Source organism: Nerophis ophidion, linkage group LG27 (genome assembly GCF_033978795.1).
Source record: "Nerophis ophidion isolate RoL-2023_Sa linkage group LG27, RoL_Noph_v1.0, whole genome shotgun sequence".
NCBI lineage: Eukaryota > Metazoa > Chordata > Actinopteri > Syngnathiformes > Syngnathidae > Nerophis > Nerophis ophidion.
The window spans coordinates 22977074-23000019 of NC_084637.1; the positions used below are offsets into that span (position 1 = coordinate 22977074).

Genomic DNA, 22946 nt, shown 5'->3' on the forward strand with positions numbered 1-22946 from the left:
TATACATATACATATATATATATATATATATATATATATATACATATATATATATATATATATATATATATATATATATATATATATAAAATATATATATATATATATATAATTTTTCAAGTGATCTTAATTATTAAAAATAAAACAAACCGGTTATATTTTTTGAATTAATCAACTAAGTATGGTGTTAGCTTGTTTAAAAAATACAGCACATATTTTCAGTTTCTCATGGCATGTCCGAAGAGGAGTAGGAAGAAGCCGAGCTCATTTATTCCGACCCCTTTTCGTGTCAGAGGGATTTCTCGCACATTTTTTTGCACTCAGTCTGTAACATGGCAGTCAGTAAATAACTAAATGAGTAAATAAATAGACGAATAATAATTGTCAAATAGATTAATAAATAATACATTTGTCATAATAAATAGTTCTTTTATGGTTCATATGAATAGGATGATCTAATGTTTTAATAACGTTCAAAATGTTTATCAGGATTCTTTGTGAACACTTCTTTACACTGGATCAAATTAACACATTGACTTATTTTGCTTAAGCCATTGCATGCCTTAATTTCTAATTAACACTAAAATTAAGAACTATTACTAATTATATTAATTCATTTTAATCAATTAATTATATTAATATTCAAGAATAATGACTTATTTTACATCGGAATAAATACTGATTTGTTTTACCGTTGCAGGTCGAATAAAAGTGTTTTTACTTTCTTTTTTATTTTATTTCCTAAAATAAATGAAAAAGATTGAATACATTAATTTTACACAACATAATAAAGCAGGACCATAAAGACAGAGTTAATGTAAAATGTAGACAATGTAAAAGTTGCAAGATATATTAACCCCCAAACCAAAATCAAAGTGGAATATTTGATGTGAGGTGATTGGATCCTTTAATTGGTCAATAATTTTAAAAAAAAATCATTGATTTTAATTTGTTATTATTTTTTCGGCAAAATATCCACTAAAATGATTGGGGATATAAAAAGGGCCACAGTCAGTGTTAAAAATAAGTCATACATTTTTGTTTTTTACTTTTAATGCTTGAATCTGTAATTCAACTTCATGTTTTTATTTTATTTTTTAATGTTTTTTTTGTTTGTTTTATGCACATTTTGTCTAATAACTTTGTTTTTTACAAGGCAAACACAAAAATATACAATATTTTCCAAATAAAATATTTTAAAGTGCTATATTAGATGTGAAGTAATTGGATCAATAAATAAGTCAATAATTCACACCATTGTGAAATGAAGTGAAGTGAATTATATAGCGCTTTTCTCTTGTGACTCAAAGCACTTTACATTGTGAAACCAAATATCTAAGTTACATTTTTAAATGTAACTGGGAGCAGGTGGGTAAAGTGTCTTGCCCAAGAACACAACGGCAGTGACGAGGATGGCAGAAGCAGGGATCGAACCTGGAATCCTCAAGTTGCTACCAACCGAGCTATACTGCCTGTTTTAAACTCATTTTATTTTTTGGGAGAAAATGATGGTATAAAAATAAAAATGCCACAAAAATGATTGGGGATCAAAAAGGGTCCGACTCATAAAGGTGTTAAAAATAAGTTATACATTCTTTTTTTTTACTTTTAAAGCTTAAATCTCTAATTCAATTTCAGCCGTCAGTTACAGATTATTATTATTTTTAATGTTTTTGGGGGTTTTATGCCCGTTTAGTCAAAGAAAACATGCAAACACAAAATATGCAATATTTTCCCCCCAAAAAATTCAAAGCGCAATATTTGATGTGAAGAAACTGAATTCTTAAATATGATTTATTGACCCGAGCAATGACAGTTTAAAAAAACCCCCACTAAAATTATTGGGGATCCAAAAGGGCCCCACTTATAAAAGTGTAAAAAATTAGTCATAAAATATATTTTTAATTATTTTTTCTTTAAAGGCTTCAGTCTCTAAATCAACTTCAATCGTCAATTATAGGTAGGTTTTTTTCATATTTTATTTGGGTTTGATTTACGCTTTTATTTGGCAAACACCAAAAATGTGCAATATTTCCAAGTGCAATATTTGATGTGAAGTAATTGGATCCTTAAATTGGTCAATAATTCGTAACAGCACTGATTTTAATGGATTGCTATTTTTTGGGGCAAATGAAACTTTAAAAAAAACATCCCACTAAAATGATTGGGAACCACTAGTGTAAAAGTGTTAAAAATAAGTCATACATGTACACTATATTGGCAAAAGTATTTGGCCACCTGCCTTGACTCACATATGAACTTGAAGTGCCATCCCATTCCTTACCCATAGGGTTCAATATGATGTGGGTCCACCTTTTGCAGCTATTACAGCTTCAACTCTTCTGGGAAGGCTGTCCACAAGGTTGCGGAGTGTGTTCATAGGAATTTTCCACCATTCTTCCAAAAGCGCATCGGTGAGGTCACACACTGATGTTGGTGGAGAAGGCCTGGCTCTCAGTCTCCGTTCCAATTCATCCCAAAAAAGTTTTATCGGGTTCAGGTCAGGACTCTGTGCAGGCCAGTCAAGTTCATCTACACCAGACCCTGTCATCCATGTCTTTATGGATCTTGCTTGTGCACTGGTGCACAGTCATGTTGGAAGAGGAAGGGGCACGCTCCAAATTGTTCCCACAAGGTTGGGAGCATGAAATTGTCCAAAATATTTTGGTATCCTGGAGCATTCAGAGTTCCTTTCACTGGAATTAAGGGGCCATGCCTAACTCCTGAAAAACAACCCCACACCATAATTCCTCCTCCACTAAATTTCCCCACTCGGCACAATGCAGTCCGAAATTTACCTTTCTCCAGGCGACCTCCAAACCCAAACTTGTCCATCAAATTGACAGATGGAAAAGCGTGATTCATCACTCCAGAGAAGTCGTCTCCACTGCTCTAGAGTCCAGTGGTGACGTCTTTTACACCACTGCATCCCACGCTTTGCATTGGACTGGGTGATGCATAACTTAGATGCAGCTGATCGGCCATGGAAACCCATTCCATGAAGCTCTCTGCGTACTGTACGTGGGCTAATGAGAAGGTCACATGCAGTTTGGAGCTCTGTAGCAACTGACTGTGCAGAAAGTCGACAACCTTTTTGCACTATGCGCTCTAGCATCCACTGACCCCTCCTTGTCAACTTGCATGGCCTAGCACTTGGAGGCTGAGTTGCTGTTGTTCCCAAACTCTTCCATTCCCTTATATTAAAGCAGACTTTGGAATATTTAGGAGCCAGGAAATTTCACGACGGGATTTGTTGCACAGGTGGCATCCTATGACAGTTCCACGCTGGAAATCACTGAGAGCGGCCCATTCTTTCACAAATGTTTGTAGAAACAGTCTCAATCCCTAAATAATTGATTTTATACACCTGTGGCCGGGCCAAGTGATTAGGACACCTGATTCTCATCATTTGAATGGGTGGCCAAATACTTTTGGCAATGTAGTGTATATATATATATATATATTTTTTTTTTTAGCTTTCTACACTTAAATCTCTATAATTCAACTTCAACCGTCAATTATAAGTTTTTATTATTTTATACATGTTTTTTTTCTTTTTGTTCGATTTATACTCCTTTTGTCAAAAACAACTTGTTTTTTTTAAAACGGCAAACACAAAATATGCAATCATTTCCAAAACCATATTTCATTGAAATTGATTGATTGATTGAAACTTTTAGTAGTAGATTGTAGAGTACATATTCCGTAAAATTGACCACTAAATGGTAACACGCGAATAAGTTTTTCAACTGGTTTAGGTCGGGGTCCATGTACATTTTAACATAAATTGATTAAAGTGGACCCCATACTTGACAACCCTCCTGGATTTTCCGGGAGACTCCCGAAATTCAGCGCCGCTCCCGAAAGCCTCCCGGGACAAAATTCCTCCCGAAAATATCCCGAAATTCCCCTCCAGCTCCATGCGGACCTGAGTGACGTGTATAAAGAGCGTGAATGGCTAATGACGTTATAACTGTAGAATGATCGAGGGCGAGTTCGTGGTTTCTTATGTGGGTTTATTGTTAGGCAGTTTCATTAACGTCCTCCCAGCGCGGTAAAACAACACACAACAACAGCAGTCCGCAATGTTGTAAAACTCTTAAACAGGACAATATTGCCTTTACTGTACATGCACATGGTTGGAAAAACAAGGATGGACAATTCAACCCTTAATTCAATAATGAGTAGATGAGTGTTATGTGTGTGTAAATGTGTAAATAAATGAACACTGAAATTAAAGTATTTATTTTATATATACACACATATGCATACATATATATATATATATATATACATACATACATACAAACATATATATATATATATATATATATATATATATATATATATATATATATATATAAATATATATGTATATATATATATATATACATAGCTAGAATTCACTGAAAGTCGAGTATTTGTTATATATATTTATATACCGTATTTCCTTGAATTGCCGCAGGGCATATAGTATGCGCCTGCCTTGAATTACTGCCGGGTCAAACTCGCTTCGCAAAATAATTAGCGCATGCTTAGTATTACCGCCTGGTCAAACTCGTGACGTCACGAGTGACACTTCCCCTGTCATCATTTTCAAAATGGAGGAGGCTGATTTCAATACCGGTAAATTGAAATCACATAAAGGGAAGAAGATTCAGAGCTATTCAGTAGGATTTTGTTACGGTTCAGACCCCTGCCAGCGCCACTCGGGGCACGCCCACGGGCGCACACATCCAGGAAAGAGCCGCGCGCGTCCCCGCCCTGCAGCAGCTGCCAGCTGCAATCAGTCACCTGCAAACTTCACACCTGATGGTAATGACGGAGCTGCCTTTATAGACCTGGACAACCTGCCATCACTGGCCGGATTATAGCCATCTGTACCTGAGTAAGCATCCTGTGTCTGGCTTCCATCCCACGTACTCGCTCTTCCCCTGCGACTTCCGTGTTTCTGTTGTCTGATGCTCTTGTTGTCTTCCCGCAGCTCTTCCCGTGTTTCTCCTGGATCCCCTGTTGTTCCCCTTGCCCCCCGGACTGCCTTTTGGATTCTCGACCTCCCGCTTGGACACGTTTTCCCACGGACTTCCGCGTTACTTCACTTCCGTCAACATTTTGGTAAGACATCCTTCAGCTAATCTACATACATAGCCTTACACCATACACACTTGAGTTTTGATCAGACTTCATTTCCTTGGTTTATTCATTAGCAGTATTAGTATTATTATTATTATTATTATTAGTACTACAGATTTATGTATATATTTACTATATATAATAAATCTTTGGAGATACTGCCACCTGGTGTTCGTTTGCCGTCACCTCCCTTTTAGTCAAACATAACAGTATAATCCGGCCAATTGATTAGGGACCTGACGGCCGAGTACCTTAGCCCTGCCCCAGTGACTTTCGTTCAGCCCCCCCTGAATTTTTTTTCTGTCTCCTCCTCTTCTCCCATTCACTGTCTTTTTCTTTTTTCTTTTTTGCTCCACACGGGAGGATTTGTCTTGTCCCGTCAACATGTCTTGGAAGGGGATGTTCAGTAGCAATATTAGCAAAGAGGAATTTTCTCGTCGCCTGGACACCCTCTTCCCACCCTTAGAGACTGTTCCTCAGTCTGCAGGAAGCGTCTGGCATCCGATTTTGGAGGGGGGGGATAGTACTGGTGGCTGTGCTGGTGTGGCGGCGCAGTGGCACCCAGACAGGCTACCCCCTGCCAAACTAATTCCACCTGTCTTCCGCTTTTCTCAGCCACAGCCACCAGTTCCCTGGCTAGCCTCCGAACTAGCACCAGTTCCCTGGCTAGCGACCGAGCTAGCTCCAGTCCCCAGACTAGCCTCTGAGCTGGCACCAGTCCCCAGGTTAGCGCCCGAACTAGCACCAGCCCCACAGCTAGCCTCCGAGCTAGCGTCTGTCCCCGAGCTAGCCCCTGAGTTAGCACCAGCCCCACAGTTAGCCCCCGAGCTAGCGACAGTCCCCGAGCTAGCCTCCGAGCTAGCGGCAGTACCCGAGCTAGCAGCAGTACCCGAGCTAGCGGTAGTCTCCGAGCTAGCCTCCGAGCTAGCGGCAGTCCCTGAGCTAGCACCCGAACTAGTGCCAGCCCCAAGCCTGAACCCCTCGTTTCCACCAGCTCCCTGGCTGGCCCCTGTGTCTCCACCAGCTCCCAGGCTGGCCTCGACCTCTGCCCCTCGGCCTGTAGCGCCGACTTCAGTACATCGGCCAGCTCCTCAGCTGCCCTCCTCGTCTTTGGCTTTGACGTCTGCTGCTTCCACGTCGCAGATGACGTCCGCTGCCTTCACGCCGCCGTCTTCCTGTGCCTCTACGCTTCTGACATCACCTCCTCGTTTCTGGCGAGACGCACCATGGCGTCACTCGCGTCCGCCTCCACGACTTCCAAGATGGTGCCCGTTCCTTGGTTGCCCGCCTCGCCGGCGTCAGCTGCATTCTACTCGCCGTCGCCACCAGACTCGTCCCCGGTGGATTCGGGGACACTTGGGCTGGCGACCCACCACCAGTTCGCCCGTCCGCCCTCCCTTGACTTTTGTTCCTGTGCTCTTGGTGTTTCGACCTGTTGGACATCTGGAAGCTGTCCATAAGAAGGGGGGTACTGTTACGGTTCAGACCCCTGCCAGCGCCGCTCGTCCATCTGTGCGCCACTCGGGGCACGCCCACGGGCGCACACATCCAGGAACGAGCCGCGCGCGTCCCCGCCCTGCAGCAGCTGCCAGCTGCAATCAGTCACCTGCAAACTTCACACCTGATGGTAATGACGGAGCTGCCTTTATAGACCTGGACAACCTGCCATCACTGGCCGGATTATAGCCATCTGTACCTGAGTAAGCATCCTGTGTCTGGCTTCCATCCCGCGTACTCGCTCTTCCCCTGCGACTTCCGTGTTTCTGTTGTCTGATGCTCTGTTTGTCTTCCCGCAGCTCTTCCCGTGTTTCTCCTGGATCCCCTGTTGTTCCCCTTGCCCCCCGGACTGCCTTTTGGATTCTCGACCTCCCGCTTGGACACGTTTTCCCACGGACTTCCGCGTTACTTCACTTCCGTCAACATTTTGGTAAGACATCCTTCAGCTAATCTACACACATAGCCTTACACCATACACACTTGAGTTTTGATCAGACTTCATTTCCTTGGTTTATTCATTAGCAGTATTAGTATTATTATTATTATTAGTAGTACTACAGATTTATGTATATATTTACTATATATAATAAATCTTTGGAGATACTGCCACCTGGTGTTCGTTTGCTGTCACCTCCCTTTTAGTCAAACATAACAGATTTAAGGTCCAAGCTTACATCACACTCAAATTTTTACTTCATTCCTTTGGTAAGTGCCGGAGTGAGAAGAGGTTATAAAATAATTAGCGCATGCTTACTTCTACCGCATGCCTTTGGTAAGCGCAGGATAGAGAAGAGGTTTTAAATTAATAAGCGCCCCGGGCGGCAATTCAAGGAAATACGGTATATAGAATACTTGACTTGGTGAATCTAGAGTAAGGTAGCGCCCCGACCACGCCACCCACCACCCACCTCCCAAAATCGGAGGTCTCAAGGTTGGCAAGTATGGTGGACAAGTTGAAAAACTCATTCGGGTGTTACCATTTAGTGGTCAATTGTACGGAATATGTACTGTACAATCTACCAATAAAGGTTTCAATCAATCAATCAATCAAAAAAATCAATTCAAAGTGTAATATTTGCTGTGAACTAATTAGATCCTGGAAAATGTCAATAAAGCTGGGCGGGCCATTAAAAAAAAAAAGAGCTGTGTACCACACTTTGGTTACCATGAATTGATTAAAGTGGACCCCGACTTAAACAAGTTGAAAAACTTATTCGGGTGTTACCATTTAGTGGTCAATTATACGGAATATGTACTGTACTGTGCAATCTACTAATAAAAGTATCAATCAATCCTATCTATCAATCAATCACCCCTGATCTAACCCAAGACCGCCGTTATCCTAACAATAAAAATAAAGTTGCATTGAATAATGTCACCATGACGACACGAGTAAACTGGCACATATGTCGAATGTAAAGGAGTTCAAAACATACATTTTCCTCCACGTGGGGGTCATTTAGTGTTTTTAGTGACATATAAAGTGTGATATTACAAATATTTCCACGAACCTCTCCAGTGGACGACGCATGTCTTCGCTGCAGGTCCCTCCTTCCGCAACCAGCACCCCGAGCCCCCGCTAACAAGCGCGCCCACATATCGACAGCTAAAGTCCGGCTGCAGCAGTGTCGTCGAGCCGCTGCCAACCTTCGTCCCACGGCGCTACTGGAGGAGTAACAACGCGGCTTCCGTTTGTCCGTATCTCCACTCTTTTTCTTTTTTTTTTGGACTTCGAACTCAATCACGTGACTGGTTTCCGTGCCATGACGCGCGCAAGGACTTGTGGGAAATGTAGTTGTAAGTTATTAATAACGTGTGATTGTTGCTAGGTTTCGGTCGCCTGGCGCTTGAAAAGGCTGGAAAATACGGCTACTGCTTAGACTTGATGCTTCCTTTCGGGTTTTTGGTCAACGTTGTTGTATAATTACTAATCTGACTTATTTAGACTGATACTTAGACGTCCTTTTATTGTCATTCAAATTTGAACTTTACAGTACAGAGAAGCATACTTGCCAACGTTGAGACGTCAGAATTTGGGAGATATTCAAAGGGCCTCTGAGGGGGGTGCATATATATATATATATATATATATATATATATATATATATATATATAAACACACATATTTTTAAACATGTGTATATACCGGTATATATATAATATATATATATATATATATATCAGCTATATATATTTATATATATATATATCAGCTATATATATATATATATATATCTCAGCTATATATATATATATATATATATAAACACACATATTTTTAAACATGTGTATATACCGGTATATATATATATATATATATATGTGTATATATATATATATATATATATATATATATCTCAGCTATATATATTTATATATATATATATATGTGTATATATATATATATATCTCAGCAATATATGTTATATCATTTTTAATAGTAAAGATAATTTGAAAAAAAAAAACAAATATATATATATATATATATATATATATATATATATATATATATATATATATTAGGGGTGTTGGAAAAAATCGATTCAAATACGTTGTGCGATTCAGAATCGATTCTCATTTTTTAAAAATCGAGTATGAGTAAGTATGAGTATTAGCGGTGAATGCGATGTTACAGCGGCACTGTCGATGTCTAATAGCGGCGGCCCAGCTCTAATGTTAAATTGATATTGCCTCAAGGGCCAAATAAAATTACACGGCGGGCCAAATTTGGTCCGCGGGCCAGAGTTTGACACCAATGATGTAAACTATTGAACCCAGAATCCCCACTAAGCAACTGTGGGTGCATAGAAAGACATGTACTTTCCCCTGTTAACAGATACTACACTGCCAAAACAAACTGCACAATATGAAATTGCCTTCAGTCGTCTGTAGGAGACTTTAACAGGCCCCGCCCACATTTGAGTGTAGCTATCATGCAAACTATTGAACCCAGAATCCCCACTAAGCAACTACGGGGGCATAGAAAGACATGTACTTTCCTATGTTAACAGATACTACACTACAAAAACAAACCGCGCAATATGAAATTGCCTTCAGTCGTCTGTAAGTGACTTTAACAGGCCCCGCCCACATTTGAGTGTAGCTATTTTGTAAACTATTGAACCCAGAATCCTCACTAAGCAACTATGGGGGCATATAAAGACATGTACTTTCCCCTGTTAACAGATACTACAATACCAAAACAAACTGCACAATATTAAATTGCCTTCAGTCGTCTGTAGGTGACATAGACAGGCCCGATGCAAGCCCCGCCCATATTTGGGTGTAGCTATCATGCCCACTATTTAACTCAGAATCAGCATGTGGAGAGGCGGAGCCGATGGCCCGACAGAGAGGCAGGGCATGCTGGAGCCCGGCCCAAGATGGCGGCGAGGAGGCGGGGATGGCGAGCGAGCGGCAAGGCGGGACGTGCCGGGAGCGACGCCACAAACGAGATCAGGTGCGTGGATCGCGCACCTGGATACAATTAATGAATCTTCTCGCACTCTTAAAAAGGGCGGCAGCCGTGAACGTGGGGGAGAGAGGTGAAGAAACAAAGAAGGAACGAGAGGGAGAGACGACAGAACGAGCAACAGCGCATGCAACGAGGACGAGAACGAGAGGCAGACAAAAACGACGTGGACGGCTGAAAAGCTACACAGAGGAGCGAGCAGTGCGAGCGCGGACGGCTGAAAAGTAACCCGCAAAAGACTTTTCTTCTTTGGAAATATAAAGAAGTCTACACCTGCGAGCAAATGTCTGTGCTTGGTGGTCCATGGAACCCGCACGACGGCTTGAGACCGTCACACCCCACTAAGCAACTATGGGGGCATTTAAAGACATGTATTTTCCTCTGTTAACAGATACTACACTACCAAAACAAACTGCACAATATGAAATTGCCTTCAGACATCCGTACCCGCACGACGGCTTAAGACCGTCACACCCCACTAAGCAACTATGGGGGCATTTAAAGACATGTATTTTCCTCTGTTAACAGATACTACACTACCAAAACAAACTGCACAATATGAAATTGCCTTCAGACATCCGTAGGTGATATCGACAGGCCCCGCCCACAATTGGGTGTAGCTATCATGTAAACTATTTAACTCAGAATCCCCACTAAGCAACTATGGGGGTATTTAAAGACATGTATTTTCCTCTGTTAACAGATACTACACTACCAAAACAAACTGCGCAATATGAAATTGCCTTCAGACATCCGTAGGTGATATCGACAGGCCCCGCCCACATTTGGGTGGAGCTATCATGTAAACTATTGAACCCAGAATCCCCACTAAGCAACTATGGGGGCATTTAAAGACATGTACTTTCTTCAGTTAACAGATACTACACTGCCAAAACAAACTGCACAATATGAAATTGCTTTCAGTCATCCATAGGTGACATCGACAGGCCCCGCCCACATTTGGGTGTAGCTATCATGTAAACTATTGAACCCAGAATCGCCACTAAGCAACTATGGAGGCATATAAAGACATGTACTTTCCCATGTTAACAGATACTACACTGCCAAAACAAACTGCACAATATGAAATTACTTTGAGCAAGTGAGATGACTTTTATTCATCTCTCCAACTTGAAGTGCTCTCCAAGTGACTTTATGGACGTGTGTCCCAGCCCACTCATCCACCTAATAATACCAGCGTGTTATTTTAGGACGCTTCACTGTCTCGCGGTCTTTCTCTCTCTGGCAGCTGACTCTCGGCTGGACAGTCCTGAAGACGAAGCCAGGCCTTTTTCTTCAGGACTGGTTTGGATTGAGAGCAAACAATTAGAGGTTTTGGCCCACCATTGATCGACACCCAACAACAGGGAGGACACCTACACCGCTTTTCTTCATGGTGGATAAAAGGTACGTGCAATGTTCTTGTACATAGGAATACAACTGTTCCAGGGTCAAGCTGTGGCCACACTCAAACATTTTAACATGATTAATTGTCATACAAGTGTAAAAAGAAGAGGGCTATTTTCCCAGAAAACTTGTCTTTATTACCAACACTTGTTTTTTTTTTTACACTGAATTGTTTAAATTGTAATTACATTTTTTTTTACAAATAAATACATTGAGTAAATGTGAGTGAAATATGTAGGTGTAAAGATTACATTTGTGGAAATATAGTGTTTTTAAAATAGTGTGTAAAAAAAAAAAATGGAGTGCAGAAAAATGCCCATCCATCCATTTTCTACCGCTTATTCCCTTTCGGGGTCGCGGGGGGCGTCTTCAAAAGCCAAGACTAGCATGTAGTTGAAGAAGTTGCCCCTTTGTTGCAGTCGTGTCACATGACTGCAAACATGACTCCTTATTGGCTGTTTCTAAAACAGGATCCGTTGCCTCAGTGTTAATTCACTGGAAATGAGTCTTGAGTTTTGAAGCAACAAATATTTTTGCACAGAATTCTAAACAAAATTTTTTTACAGAGACTTTTCCAACACTCCAATTTTTTACACATTTTTAAAAATACATTTTCTAAACAATTTTTTTACATAAAATTTGTCTCCACTCAATTTTTCTACATTCAATTTTTCTACATTGATCGTATTTACATTGATTTGTTTTAAATATTTATTTAAATATATAAATAGTAAATATTTCGACGCTAACTTTTTCAACACTGATTTTTTCACACTGAATTTTTCTACACTCAGTTTTCTACTTTTAATTTTTGTACACTCAATTTTTCCAAACGTAATTGTATACACTCAATTTTCCACACTGGGTTTTTCTACACTGAATATTTCTACACTAAATTATTTGACAGTCAATTTTCTTTACACTGATTTGTTTTACACTCAAGTTTTTTTACATTGAAGTTTTTACACTGAATTGTTTTTACATTGAATTTTCTACACTGATTTTTGTTTTACACTGGATTTTTCTTCAGAGTTTTTTCCTCATTGAATGTTTTTACACTGAAACTTTCGGTAAAAAATGTTTCTACACTGAATTTTTTACACAATTTTCTTTACACTGATTTTTTTTACACTCAATTTTTTACACTGAATTGTTTTTACATTGAATTTTCTACACTGATTTCTTTTTTTACACTGGATTTTTCTTCAGTTTTTTCTACATTGAATGTTTTTACATTGAATTTTTACACTGATTTTTTTTTTACACTGGATTTTTCTTCATTTTTTTCTACATTGAATGTTTTTACAATGAAACCTTCTGCAAAAAATGTTTCTACACTTAATTTTTTACACATAATTTCTTTACACTGATTTTATTTACACAAAATTTTCTACACTGACATTTCTTTTTACATTACATTTTTTTGCACTGAATTGTGTTTACATTGAATTTTCTACACTGATTTTTTTTACACTGGATTTTTCTACATTGAATGTTTTTACACTGAAACTTTCTGCAAAAAATGCTTCAACACTGATTTTTTTTACACATAATTTTCTTTACACTGATTTTTTTTACACTCAATTTTTTACACTGAATTGTTTTTACATTAAATTTTCTACACTGATTTTTTTTTACACTGGATTTTTCTAGAGTTTTTTTCTACATTGAATGTTTTTACATTGAAACTTTCTGCAAAAAATGTTTCTACACTGAATTTTTTACACATAATTTTCTTTACACTGATTTTTTTTACACTCAATTTTCTACACTGAACTGTTTCTACATTAAATTTTTTACACTGAATTGTGTTTACATTTAATTTTTTCCACATTTATTTTTTCAATATGGATATTTTCTACACCAAATTTTTGTCCTTTGAATGTTTTTACCCCAAAAATTTTACACTGAAATTTTACACATAGCATTTATCTACACTGATTTTTTTTTACACTTAATCTGTCAAAACTGTATTTTTCTACATACATTTTTTTCTACGCTCAATTTGTATACACTCAATTTAAATATTAAATTTTTTCACAGTGTATTTTTCTACACTGAATTTTTTTCACTCAATTTTTATACACTCATTTTTACACTCAATTTTAAACATTATCTTTGAACAAACTATACTTTTAACCACACATTTTGCTTCCAAATTTGCATTCAATAAAATGGTCATCACATTGAGTGACATACAGTCAGTGTTGGTAATAAAGACCCAAACAAACTTCCATAACTTTGTTCTCAGTGTGAGTTTATTTGTGAATTTGAGGAGGCGACATGTCGAGACCCCCTTCATTGCAGACAACTCCTCAGACCTACAGGGTCAACGACAGAGACCTGACTGAAATTGAGCTCCATTCTGTGGACTCCATTAGCGACCTTCACCGGACACACCCGGAACACAACCACAAAGGTACACACACGCATCAAGGTAAAAGCGGTACACGCACGTGATAAGAAGTACGTAGGTCACGTTGGGTACAACACATATGGTACACTCACATTATGTAAAAAAAACAAAACTAGTGAAGTTGGCCCAGTGTGTAAATGGTAAATAAAACCAGAATACAATGATTTGCAAATTATTTTCACCTTATATTCAATTTAATAGACTGCAAAGACAAAATATTTCATTTTCACACTGAAAAAACTCTTTTTTTCCTGCGAATAATCATTAACTTACAATTTAATGGCAGCAACACATTGCAAAAAAGTTGTTTTTTACCACTGTGTTACATGGCCTTTCCTTTTAACAGCACTCAGTTAAAGGGGAACATTATCACAATTTCAGAAGGGTTAAAACCAATAAAAATCAGTTCCCAGTGGCTTATTTTAGTTTTCAAAGTTTTTTTCAAAATTTTACATCTCCCGGAATATCCCTAAAAAAACCTCTAAAGTGCTTGATTTTAGCTATTTGCGATGCCACTGTCTATTTCCCTGTGACGTCACATAGGGATTCCAATACAAACAATGGCGAATAGCACAGCAAGATATCGTGACATTAGCTCGGATTCAGACTCGGATTTCAGCGGCTTAAGCGATTCAACAGATTACGCATGTATTGAAACAGATGGTTGGAGTATGGAGGCAGATAGCAAAACCGAAATTGAAGAAGAAACTGAAGCTATTGACCGAATAGCTATTGACGCTATTCGGCCATGCAAACGCTATTCTGCGTTAGCATCGCCGGTAAAATGTGCAGACCAACCGATCAGGACTTTCGCATTGACACTGGATCTATAAGTCAATAACAACAAAACTCACCTTTGTGATTTCGTTGACTTTATCGTTGGGAATGCATCTGCTTTGAGTGTCGGAGGATATCCAGACATTCTTGTCATCTCTGTGCCATCTCTGTCGTAGCATCGCCGGTAAAAACCAAACGAGGGACTTTCGCATCTCTTGACACTGGAGCAACTTAAATCCTTCGATTGCTAAGTGTTTTTTTGGCATTAAATGTGGGTGGAGGGAAAGGTTAGATGTAAATATAGCTACAAATAGGCATAATGCACACAGCTAGCCTAAATAGCATGTTAGCATCGATTAGCATCCCGTGCTAATCGATGCACACTCCACGTAAATCAACTTGAATCCGTCCCTGATCGTGTTGTTACACCCTCCGACAACACACCGACGAGGCATGATGTCTCCAAGGTACGGAAAACAGTCGAAAAAACGGAAAATAACAGAGCTGATTTGACTCGATGTGGTAGGGAAACATGGCGTTGACGACCGATGTGACGTCACGTTTTGACGTCGTCGCAAAGAGAGCGATAAACAGAAAGGCGTTTAATTCACCAACATTCACCCATTTTAGAGTTCAGAAATCGGTTAAAAAAATATATGGTCTTTTTTTGCAACATCACGGTATATATTGACGCTTACATAGGTCTGGTGATAATGTTCCCCTTTAACATTTGGGAAATTAGGAGACACATTTTTTCAATTTGGAATTATTTCCCATTCTTGCTTGACGTACAGCTTAAGTTGTTCAACAGTCTCCCTTCTGCCTTTTTAGCCTTCATTTATTTTCAATGTCTGGACTACAGGCAGGCCAGTCTAGTACACACACTCTTTTACTATGAAGCCACGCTGTTGCAACACGTGGCTTGGCATTGTCTTGCTGAAATAAGCAGGGGCGTCCATGATAACGTTGCTTGGATGGCAACTGTATGCTACAACACACACACATACAGTTGTTTTGAAATGTCATCTTGGTGACATCATGCACAAAAGTGCACTTATAGCTTGTTTTAAAATGTCTCAGACAATCTTGCACTTTCTGTTTTGGAAATGACATGAATGTTTGTGGCACTGCTTAATAATTGTTTAACAACTACAGTTTTAGTAAATTGACTTAGTTGTGAATTCCCTCTCTGCATGAAAGTTTAAAAGTAGCATATATTAATGCAGTATGAACAAGAATGTTTTAATGTAGACACATAGAATCATCATACTGCTGTGATTATATGCATCAAGTGTTCATTCAAGGCTAAGGCAAAATATCGCGATGTATATGTTGTATCGTGACATGGCCTAAAAATATTGAGATGTTAAAAAAAGTAAATTTCGCCCAGCCCTAGTTTAACGTGCAAAGCCAAGGAGCCAAAGTCAACAGGGGGGAGCTCACAGGTACCACTGTAGGGCCATCCAGGCCTTGGTATCATCAAGAAACAAAACTTAATGCAGGGAACAAAACTAACACAAAGGCAGAACTATGAACATGAAACAAAAACACTTATGCTGACGAGAACTATGGCATGGACCGAACAAACACAAGAGATCCAACATGGGCAGAGCAAGAGATAAATGATGTCATTAAAGTAATGTCGCCAGGTCGACTACCTGGCAACTACATGCTTAAATGATTAACGACAGGTGCGTGACTTCAAACAAATGAGGCAGGTGGAACTAATGAGTTGTCATGGAAACTAAAACAAACCAAGGTGCGCAAAAACAGGAACTAATGGAGTCAAAAACAAACAGAACAGAACTAAACAGAACATGATCACAAGACATGACAATAATAATTGGTGAAGTAAGTAATATTTCATATGATGAGATAAGTAAGTAAGGAATGAATGGATGGATGAAATACATTCTGAATGTTTATCATGGTTCTTTTTCTTTGTACTTAGTAAGCACTTTAAGTTTGAAGAGTTTCTTAAAGCGGATCATATTAGTACATTGTTTGATTTCTTTGCTTAATCCATTCCATAATTTAATTCCACAAACAGATATACTGAAGGTCTTAAGTGTTTTACGTGCGTACAAATGTTTTAAATGACACTTTTCTGTAAGATTATATGTCTTCTCTTTTTTTGAGAAGAATTGTTGTTTATTCTTGGGTAGCAGGTTATAGTTTGCTTTGTGTATAATTTGAGCTGTTTGCTAATTCACTATGTCATGGAATTTCAGTATCTTTGATTCAGTAGATAAAGGATTTGTATGTTCTTTACATCCAACATGATGTATTATTCTAACTGATCTATTTTGTAACACCGTTATTGAATGAAGTGTACTTTTGTAGTTATTTCCTCATATTTCTACACAATAACTCTGATATGGTAACACTAGCGAGCAGTAGAGAATATGAAGTGATTTTTTGGTCTAGAACTGGGGTCGGCAACCTAAAATGTTGAAAGAGCCATATTGGACCAAAAATACAAAAACAAATTTGTCTGGAGCCGCAAATAAAAAAAAAAAAACATATTACATACAGATAGTGTGTCATGAGTAATAAATTGAATTAAGAGGACTTAAAAGAAACTAAATGAGCTCAAATATAGCTACAAACGAGGCATAATGATGCAATATGTACATATAGCTAGCCTAAATAGCATGTTAGCATCGATTAGCTTGCAGTCATCCAGTGACCAAATATGCCCGATTGGCATTCCACACAAGTCAATAACATCAACAAAACTCACCTTTGTGCATTCACTCACGACATTAAAAGTTTGGTTGACAAAATGAGACAGTAAAAGAAGTGGCATAAAACACGTCCTAGAAAGTCGGAATAAGTTGTACATGTAAACAAACTAAGGTGAGTTCAAGGACCGCCAAAATTAGTAGGACAAAACGTCGCCCGCCAAGTACTTGAATCAGTGAAGCATGTTTAATACAAACTGTGCTTTATAACAATTAGGGAGGCTTGTGTCATGTTTGTCCTCCTACAGAAACCATATGAAAACAAAAAATATATTATTTTCCCTTCATCTTTTTCCATTTTTAATACATTTTTGAAAAAGCTCCAGAGAGCCACTATGGCGGCCTACAACATGTTTTGCTTTATTCATTATTTACGTGTTTCTTGCTACTTTATGTTATATATATTTTAAATTAGCTTTGTTATGATCCACTACTTGGGTCATGGCATGTTTTGGTTTTGTTCTGTTTTGTTATCACCCTGTTTAGTATTTGGCGTCCTTATGTAACAGGGTCCATTATGTCTTGTAAATAATGTATTTTCTATTGTTTTATTATTGTTATAATTACACAAAATAAGTAAGTTACATGTAAATACCTGAATATTGTTTGATGTTTTGTCAATGTGGAACCATTGTCACGTTGTCCCTCCTACTGCAATAGTAACTGTGACACCTGTCTTTTTATATGCGTTGGACACGCTTTCTAACTTCCCTTTTTGTCCTCGATAACGGGAGAGGGGTTCAACGATGGCACAAAGTTTTTGATGACAATTGTGTTCGGTATTATCAGTAAAGTGTAGTGGAGAAACCCATGGTGTCGGTCGTCTTCCATAAACAACACACAACGCAGAGGAAAAGACCACCGGTTATACTTAGTTCCTGGTGGCACTTCCTGTTTTGTTTCTGTTGCCTAGTTACGCATTTACTGTCACCTGTCTCTTGTTTGTCGTCGCGCACCTGCCTCCTAATTTTCTGTCCCGACTTAAGCCTGCCCTTTTTGTTCCTTCGTCCTCGCAGTGTAAATTGCTTTTCATGCAACAGGTGACGTCGCTATCCTGCATTGTGGTAAATACCTTTTTGTACTCGATTAACTTCCATGCTATTTATTTGTTTGTTTCCATAGTCTTTTGTTCCTCCTGGCTCACATGCTAGTTCTGTTGGTTTGTTTATAGTGCCATTGTGCAAGTCTTTTTGTTCTTAGGTTGTTCTTTAGTATATAAAAATATCATCATTCCTGCCTTAACGCTGTGTTCCATTCCGCTGCATCCACGAGATAACGCAATCCACACCACGATGCCCACCAAGCGTCACAAGCTTTCCAGTTCCATTTATCATCAATCATTATACCTAGAAACGTGGTTTCATTTACTCTTTGAGGGCTTCAAATGATTAGTTAATTCTTGTAACTTCCGCAGTCACTTGTTTAAACTGATTAAAAACTGCAGTAAATACAAGGGTACACACACACACACACACACACACACACGCACACAGCTAGCACGTAGTAGTACGTACGGTGTGTACAGTTATAAGGGTACACTAGAATGACCATACATCTTCTTTCCCCCGGATATGTCCTCTTTTGCAGGACTGTCCGGGGTGTCCGGGCGGGGTTTCTTTAATGCCTCAAATGTCCGTCGTTTTGTGTCAAGGTTGCCTGTATTTTCAATGTACGTTCAGGGTTAAGAGGGGTTGATTACGAAACAAATTGGGGAGGTGTGCGCACGCAGCAACATTTGTGAGGGAGGGGCATAGACAGAGAGAGCGGGGTAGTAGATAAAATGTCAATCAAGGCATACTTGATCAACAGCAATACAGGTCACACTGAGGGTGGCCATATAAAAAAGTTTAACACTGTTACAAATATGCGCCACACTGTCAACCCACACCAAACAAGAATGACAAAAACATTTCTGGAGAACATCCTCACTGTAACACAACATAAACACAACAGAAGTAATACCCAGAACCCCTTGCAACACTGACTCTTCCGAGACGCTACAATATACCCCCCTAGCTACCCTCTACCTCATCCCCGATCACGTCACATCAAATATTCCACTTTGAAAAATATTTTTGGTGGAAGATTTTGCATGTTTTGTGTGTTTGCCATAAAAAAAAACATTTTTGTTTGACAAAAAACGGGTAGAAAACAAACAAACAAAAAAAACAACATAAAAAAAACTAAAACATTTTGAAATGAGGAATAGAAACAGGATGTAGAGATTTAAGCATTAAATATAAAATGTATGTATGCCCTGGCACACCATTATCATCATTTCATGACCCAAGCAAAACACTTTTTACACTTTTATACTGAAATAAATACACCTACAACTTATTAAATACAAATACAGAAAACACTACCAGTAAAGTTTAGATTCATGAAGGAAAGAAGAAAGTGAATGAATGTTTATAAGTGAATACATTTACATCCATCCATCAATTTTCTACCGCTTATTCCCTTTGGGGTCGCGGGGGGCGCTGGTGCCTATCTCAGCTACAATTGGGCGGAAGGCGGTGTACACCCTGGACAAGTCGCAACCTCATCGCAGGGCCAACACAGATAGACAGACAACATTCGCACACTAGGGCCAATTTAGTGTTGCCAATCAACCTATCCCCAGGTGCATGTCTTTGGAAGTGGGAGGAAGCCGGAGTACCCGGAGGGAACCCACGCAGTCACAGGGAGAACATGCAAAATCCACACAGAAAGATCCCGAGCCCAGGATTGAACCCAAGACTACTCAGAATATTCGTATTGTGAGGCAAACGCACTAACCCCTCTACCAATGTGCTGCCCTAATACATTTTAATATGCATACAAATTTGTTTTCTTTTCATATTAATGAATTAAAGGCCTACTGAAACCCACTACTACCGACCACGCAGTCTGATAGTTTATATATCAATGATGAAATATTAACATTGCAACACATGCCAATACGGCCGGTTTAGTTTACTAAATTGCAATTTTAAATTTCCCGCGGAGTTTCTTGTTGAAAACGTCGTGGAATGATGACGCTTATGATGACACGTGCGCGTGACGTCTCAGGTTGTAGAGGACATTATAGCCCAGCACCACACACGGCTAAAAGTCGTCTCTTTTCATAGCATAATTACACAGTAATTTGAACATCTGTGTTGCTGAATCTTTTGCAATTTGTTCAATTAATTATGGAGACAATAAATAATAAATGTTGGTGGAAAGCGGTGGATTCCAGCTGCCTTTGGCACCGAGACACAGCCGGTGTTTCATTGTTGTGACGCTTTAACCCAGAGCGGTCAAGCGAACATGTTTCTCTACGTCAACCAGCAAGTTTTTGGATGGGAAAATTGTGATATTAAGTCAGCTCTGACCGGACACTTCAGTGGATTATGTGACCTCCTCCTGTAGCTGTCAAAAAGGCAGCTGTGATCTTGGCTCCTCCACTGGCTTCTCTCTGAGACACTGGCGTTCACCACAGCCATCTGACTTTCAGGTATGACTTTAGAATTTCTCTAAAACACTATTAAAACAATATGCAGATCAGGGATTTTCCAGAATTATCCTAGTAAATGTGTCTAATTACATCTGAAACGCTACCAATGCCGCCGCCCGCAGCCATCGCTTTTTTTTTTAAGTGCCTCACTCTAACTTTCCTCACCCACAAATCTTTCATCCTCACTCAAATTAATGGGGAAATTGTCACTTTCATGGTCCGATTAGCTTTGCTGATGGAGGCTATGATTATAAACAATGTGAGGATGTGAGGAGCCCTACAACCCGTGACGTCACGCGCACATCGTCTGCTACTTCCAGTAAAGGCAAGGCTTTTTATTAGCGACCAAAAGTTGCGAACTTTATCGTCGATGTTCTCTACTAAATCCTTTCAACAAAAATATGGCAATATCGCAAAATGATCAAGGATGACACATAGAATGGACCTGCTATCCCCGTTTGAATAAGAAAATCTCATTTCAGTAGGCCTTTAAGCAACGTTCACGACAACATTTTTCCAAAACACAGTATATAATGTGAGATATAACAGGATAATGCATACTTTTATCATTTGTTTTCAAAACACTTACAAAAAGGTGGGATCCCAATAATAAACTGTGGGACCCCATTTTTATGACTTGATGGGGTCCATGGGACCACATTTTGAAAATTCTTAGCGCCGACACTGCTGTCAACGGAGGAGAAAAAATGCTTTATTTAAAAAAATTTAAGGCGCCAGCGCCCCCCGCGACCCCGAAAGGGAATAAGCGGTAGAAAATGGATGGATGGATAAATAAATATATTGTTTATAAAGCAAGTTCAAGTATCATTTGCAAATTTTCACCTAGTCCCCGGTCTTGGAGTGCTGCCTGCCTTGGCACGCTTTTATCTGTCCTCTTTTTGGCATTTCAGAATATGGTCCGCCTAGTATACACAGTTGTATGCTGTTCAAAAGGTACATACACTGTGATTCCAGGATCGAGGCCCCCCCGGCCCACGTATACGCCGTCTGTGAATGGACACGTGCGCCACGTGACCGGCGCGGGCCGACAAGGGGGTCAGTGGCCGAGCGGTATTCAGGACATGCTGAGTGGGAGCTGGTCCCGAGTGTACGCCATGGCGTGTGGCGTCACCACCCTGCTCCTCATCACCCTCCTGCTCATGTTCTACTTCCTGGGTCAGCAAGCGCCTCCTTTGCTCGCACACGTCCTGTCATGCTACATGTCACAGCACAGCCCCGTGTTGTTTGTCAGTGCAACAGGGCAGCGTGCTGTGGAGGCTGACGGACGCCGTCAGGGACAAGGAGGCCAACACCGCAGAACTCTCCCTGCTCATCCAGCAACTACAACAGCTGACACGCAACCTGACGGCCACTAGAGGGCCCACGTGAGAGGAGGAGGCGGAGCCAACCAATTCGTTATGCCCAACAAAGAAAAACTGCTGATTTGACGGATAATACTTTTATCTTTACTTTATTGTCCTGATATTTGACATTTTTAAATTGGAAAATATAAGTTTTAATGTTTGCAAGCTTTACAATGAACAACTTTGACGCGTGTGACCTCTTCTTTTTGCACTGATATGACCATTAACTCTGCTCAAATATTATTACACATTATCTGACGCAGCATTTTTGGAATGGAAATGGAATCCGGGCGGTGCTTATTTATTCTATTTCTCTACGTATTTCTTTAATTTAATTTATATATATATATATATATATATATATATATATATATATATATATATATATATATATATATATATATATATATATATATATATATATATGTGTGTGTGTGTGTGTGTGTGTATGTCTATAAATATGTCAAATGTGTATCTCTATGTATATATACATATATATTTGCATGTGTATATATGTATATAAATATGTACATATACACACATATGTAGACATAAATATGTATATATATATATATATATACACATATATACACACACATACATATATATATATATTTATATATACACATATATGTATACAAACATGTACATATAC

At 39.1% G+C, this 22946-nt stretch overlaps 2 protein-coding genes and 1 long non-coding RNA gene across 7 annotated transcripts in view; 2 read left to right on the forward strand and 1 right to left on the reverse strand.

Moving 5' to 3' along the window:
• amt (aminomethyltransferase) overlaps nucleotides 1-8363 on the reverse strand; it is a 29855-nt gene extending 21492 nt beyond the window's left edge. Inside the window, exon 1 of the mRNA XM_061889370.1 lies at nucleotides 8142-8363. Within this exon, the coding sequence (XP_061745354.1) occupies nucleotides 8142-8228 (87 nt within the window). The 5' untranslated portion in view covers nucleotides 8229-8363. The remainder of the gene's footprint in view (nucleotides 1-8141) is intronic.
• Nucleotides 6580-7239, forward strand: LOC133544292 (uncharacterized). The gene is made up of 2 exons (XR_009804621.1): nucleotides 6580-6833; nucleotides 6930-7239. It is a non-coding gene; the product is annotated as an uncharacterized LOC133544292 (long non-coding RNA).
• Nucleotides 8364-11317: 2954 nt separating the features above from the next.
• si:dkey-20d21.12 (uncharacterized protein LOC556245 homolog) lies at nucleotides 11318-22484 on the forward strand. Of its 5 annotated transcripts, none has more exons than XM_061889343.1 (4): nucleotides 11318-11509; nucleotides 13785-13928; nucleotides 21839-22103; nucleotides 22180-22484. In XM_061889343.1, the coding sequence occupies exons 3-4, from the start codon at nucleotides 21842-21844 to the stop codon at nucleotides 22314-22316; spliced, it is 399 nt and encodes a 132-aa protein (XP_061745327.1). In that variant the 5' UTR covers nucleotides 11318-11509; nucleotides 13785-13928; nucleotides 21839-21841; the 3' UTR covers nucleotides 22317-22484. The 5 variants fall into 5 exon arrangements, with proteins under 5 accessions (XP_061745327.1, XP_061745328.1, XP_061745326.1 ...); XM_061889344.1 differs by having other exon boundaries at nucleotides 13829-13928; XM_061889342.1 differs by having other exon boundaries at nucleotides 11319-11509; nucleotides 13761-13928; nucleotides 21903-22103.
• Nucleotides 22485-22946: the final 462 nt, after the last annotated feature.

Bases quoted from the DNA above. Each gene is read 5' to 3' on its own strand.
- si:dkey-20d21.12 (XM_061889342.1), top strand. From the start codon at position 13,793: ATGTCGAGACCCCCTTCATTGCAGACAACTCCTCAGACCTACAGGGTC. The intron at 13,929-21,902 runs GTACACACACGC...CTGTGATTCCAG, and splicing joins CCCGGAACACAACCACAAAG to GATCGAGGCCCCCCCGGCCC. The intron at 22,104-22,179 runs GTCAGCAAGCGC...GTTGTTTGTCAG, and splicing joins GCTCATGTTCTACTTCCTGG to TGCAACAGGGCAGCGTGCTG.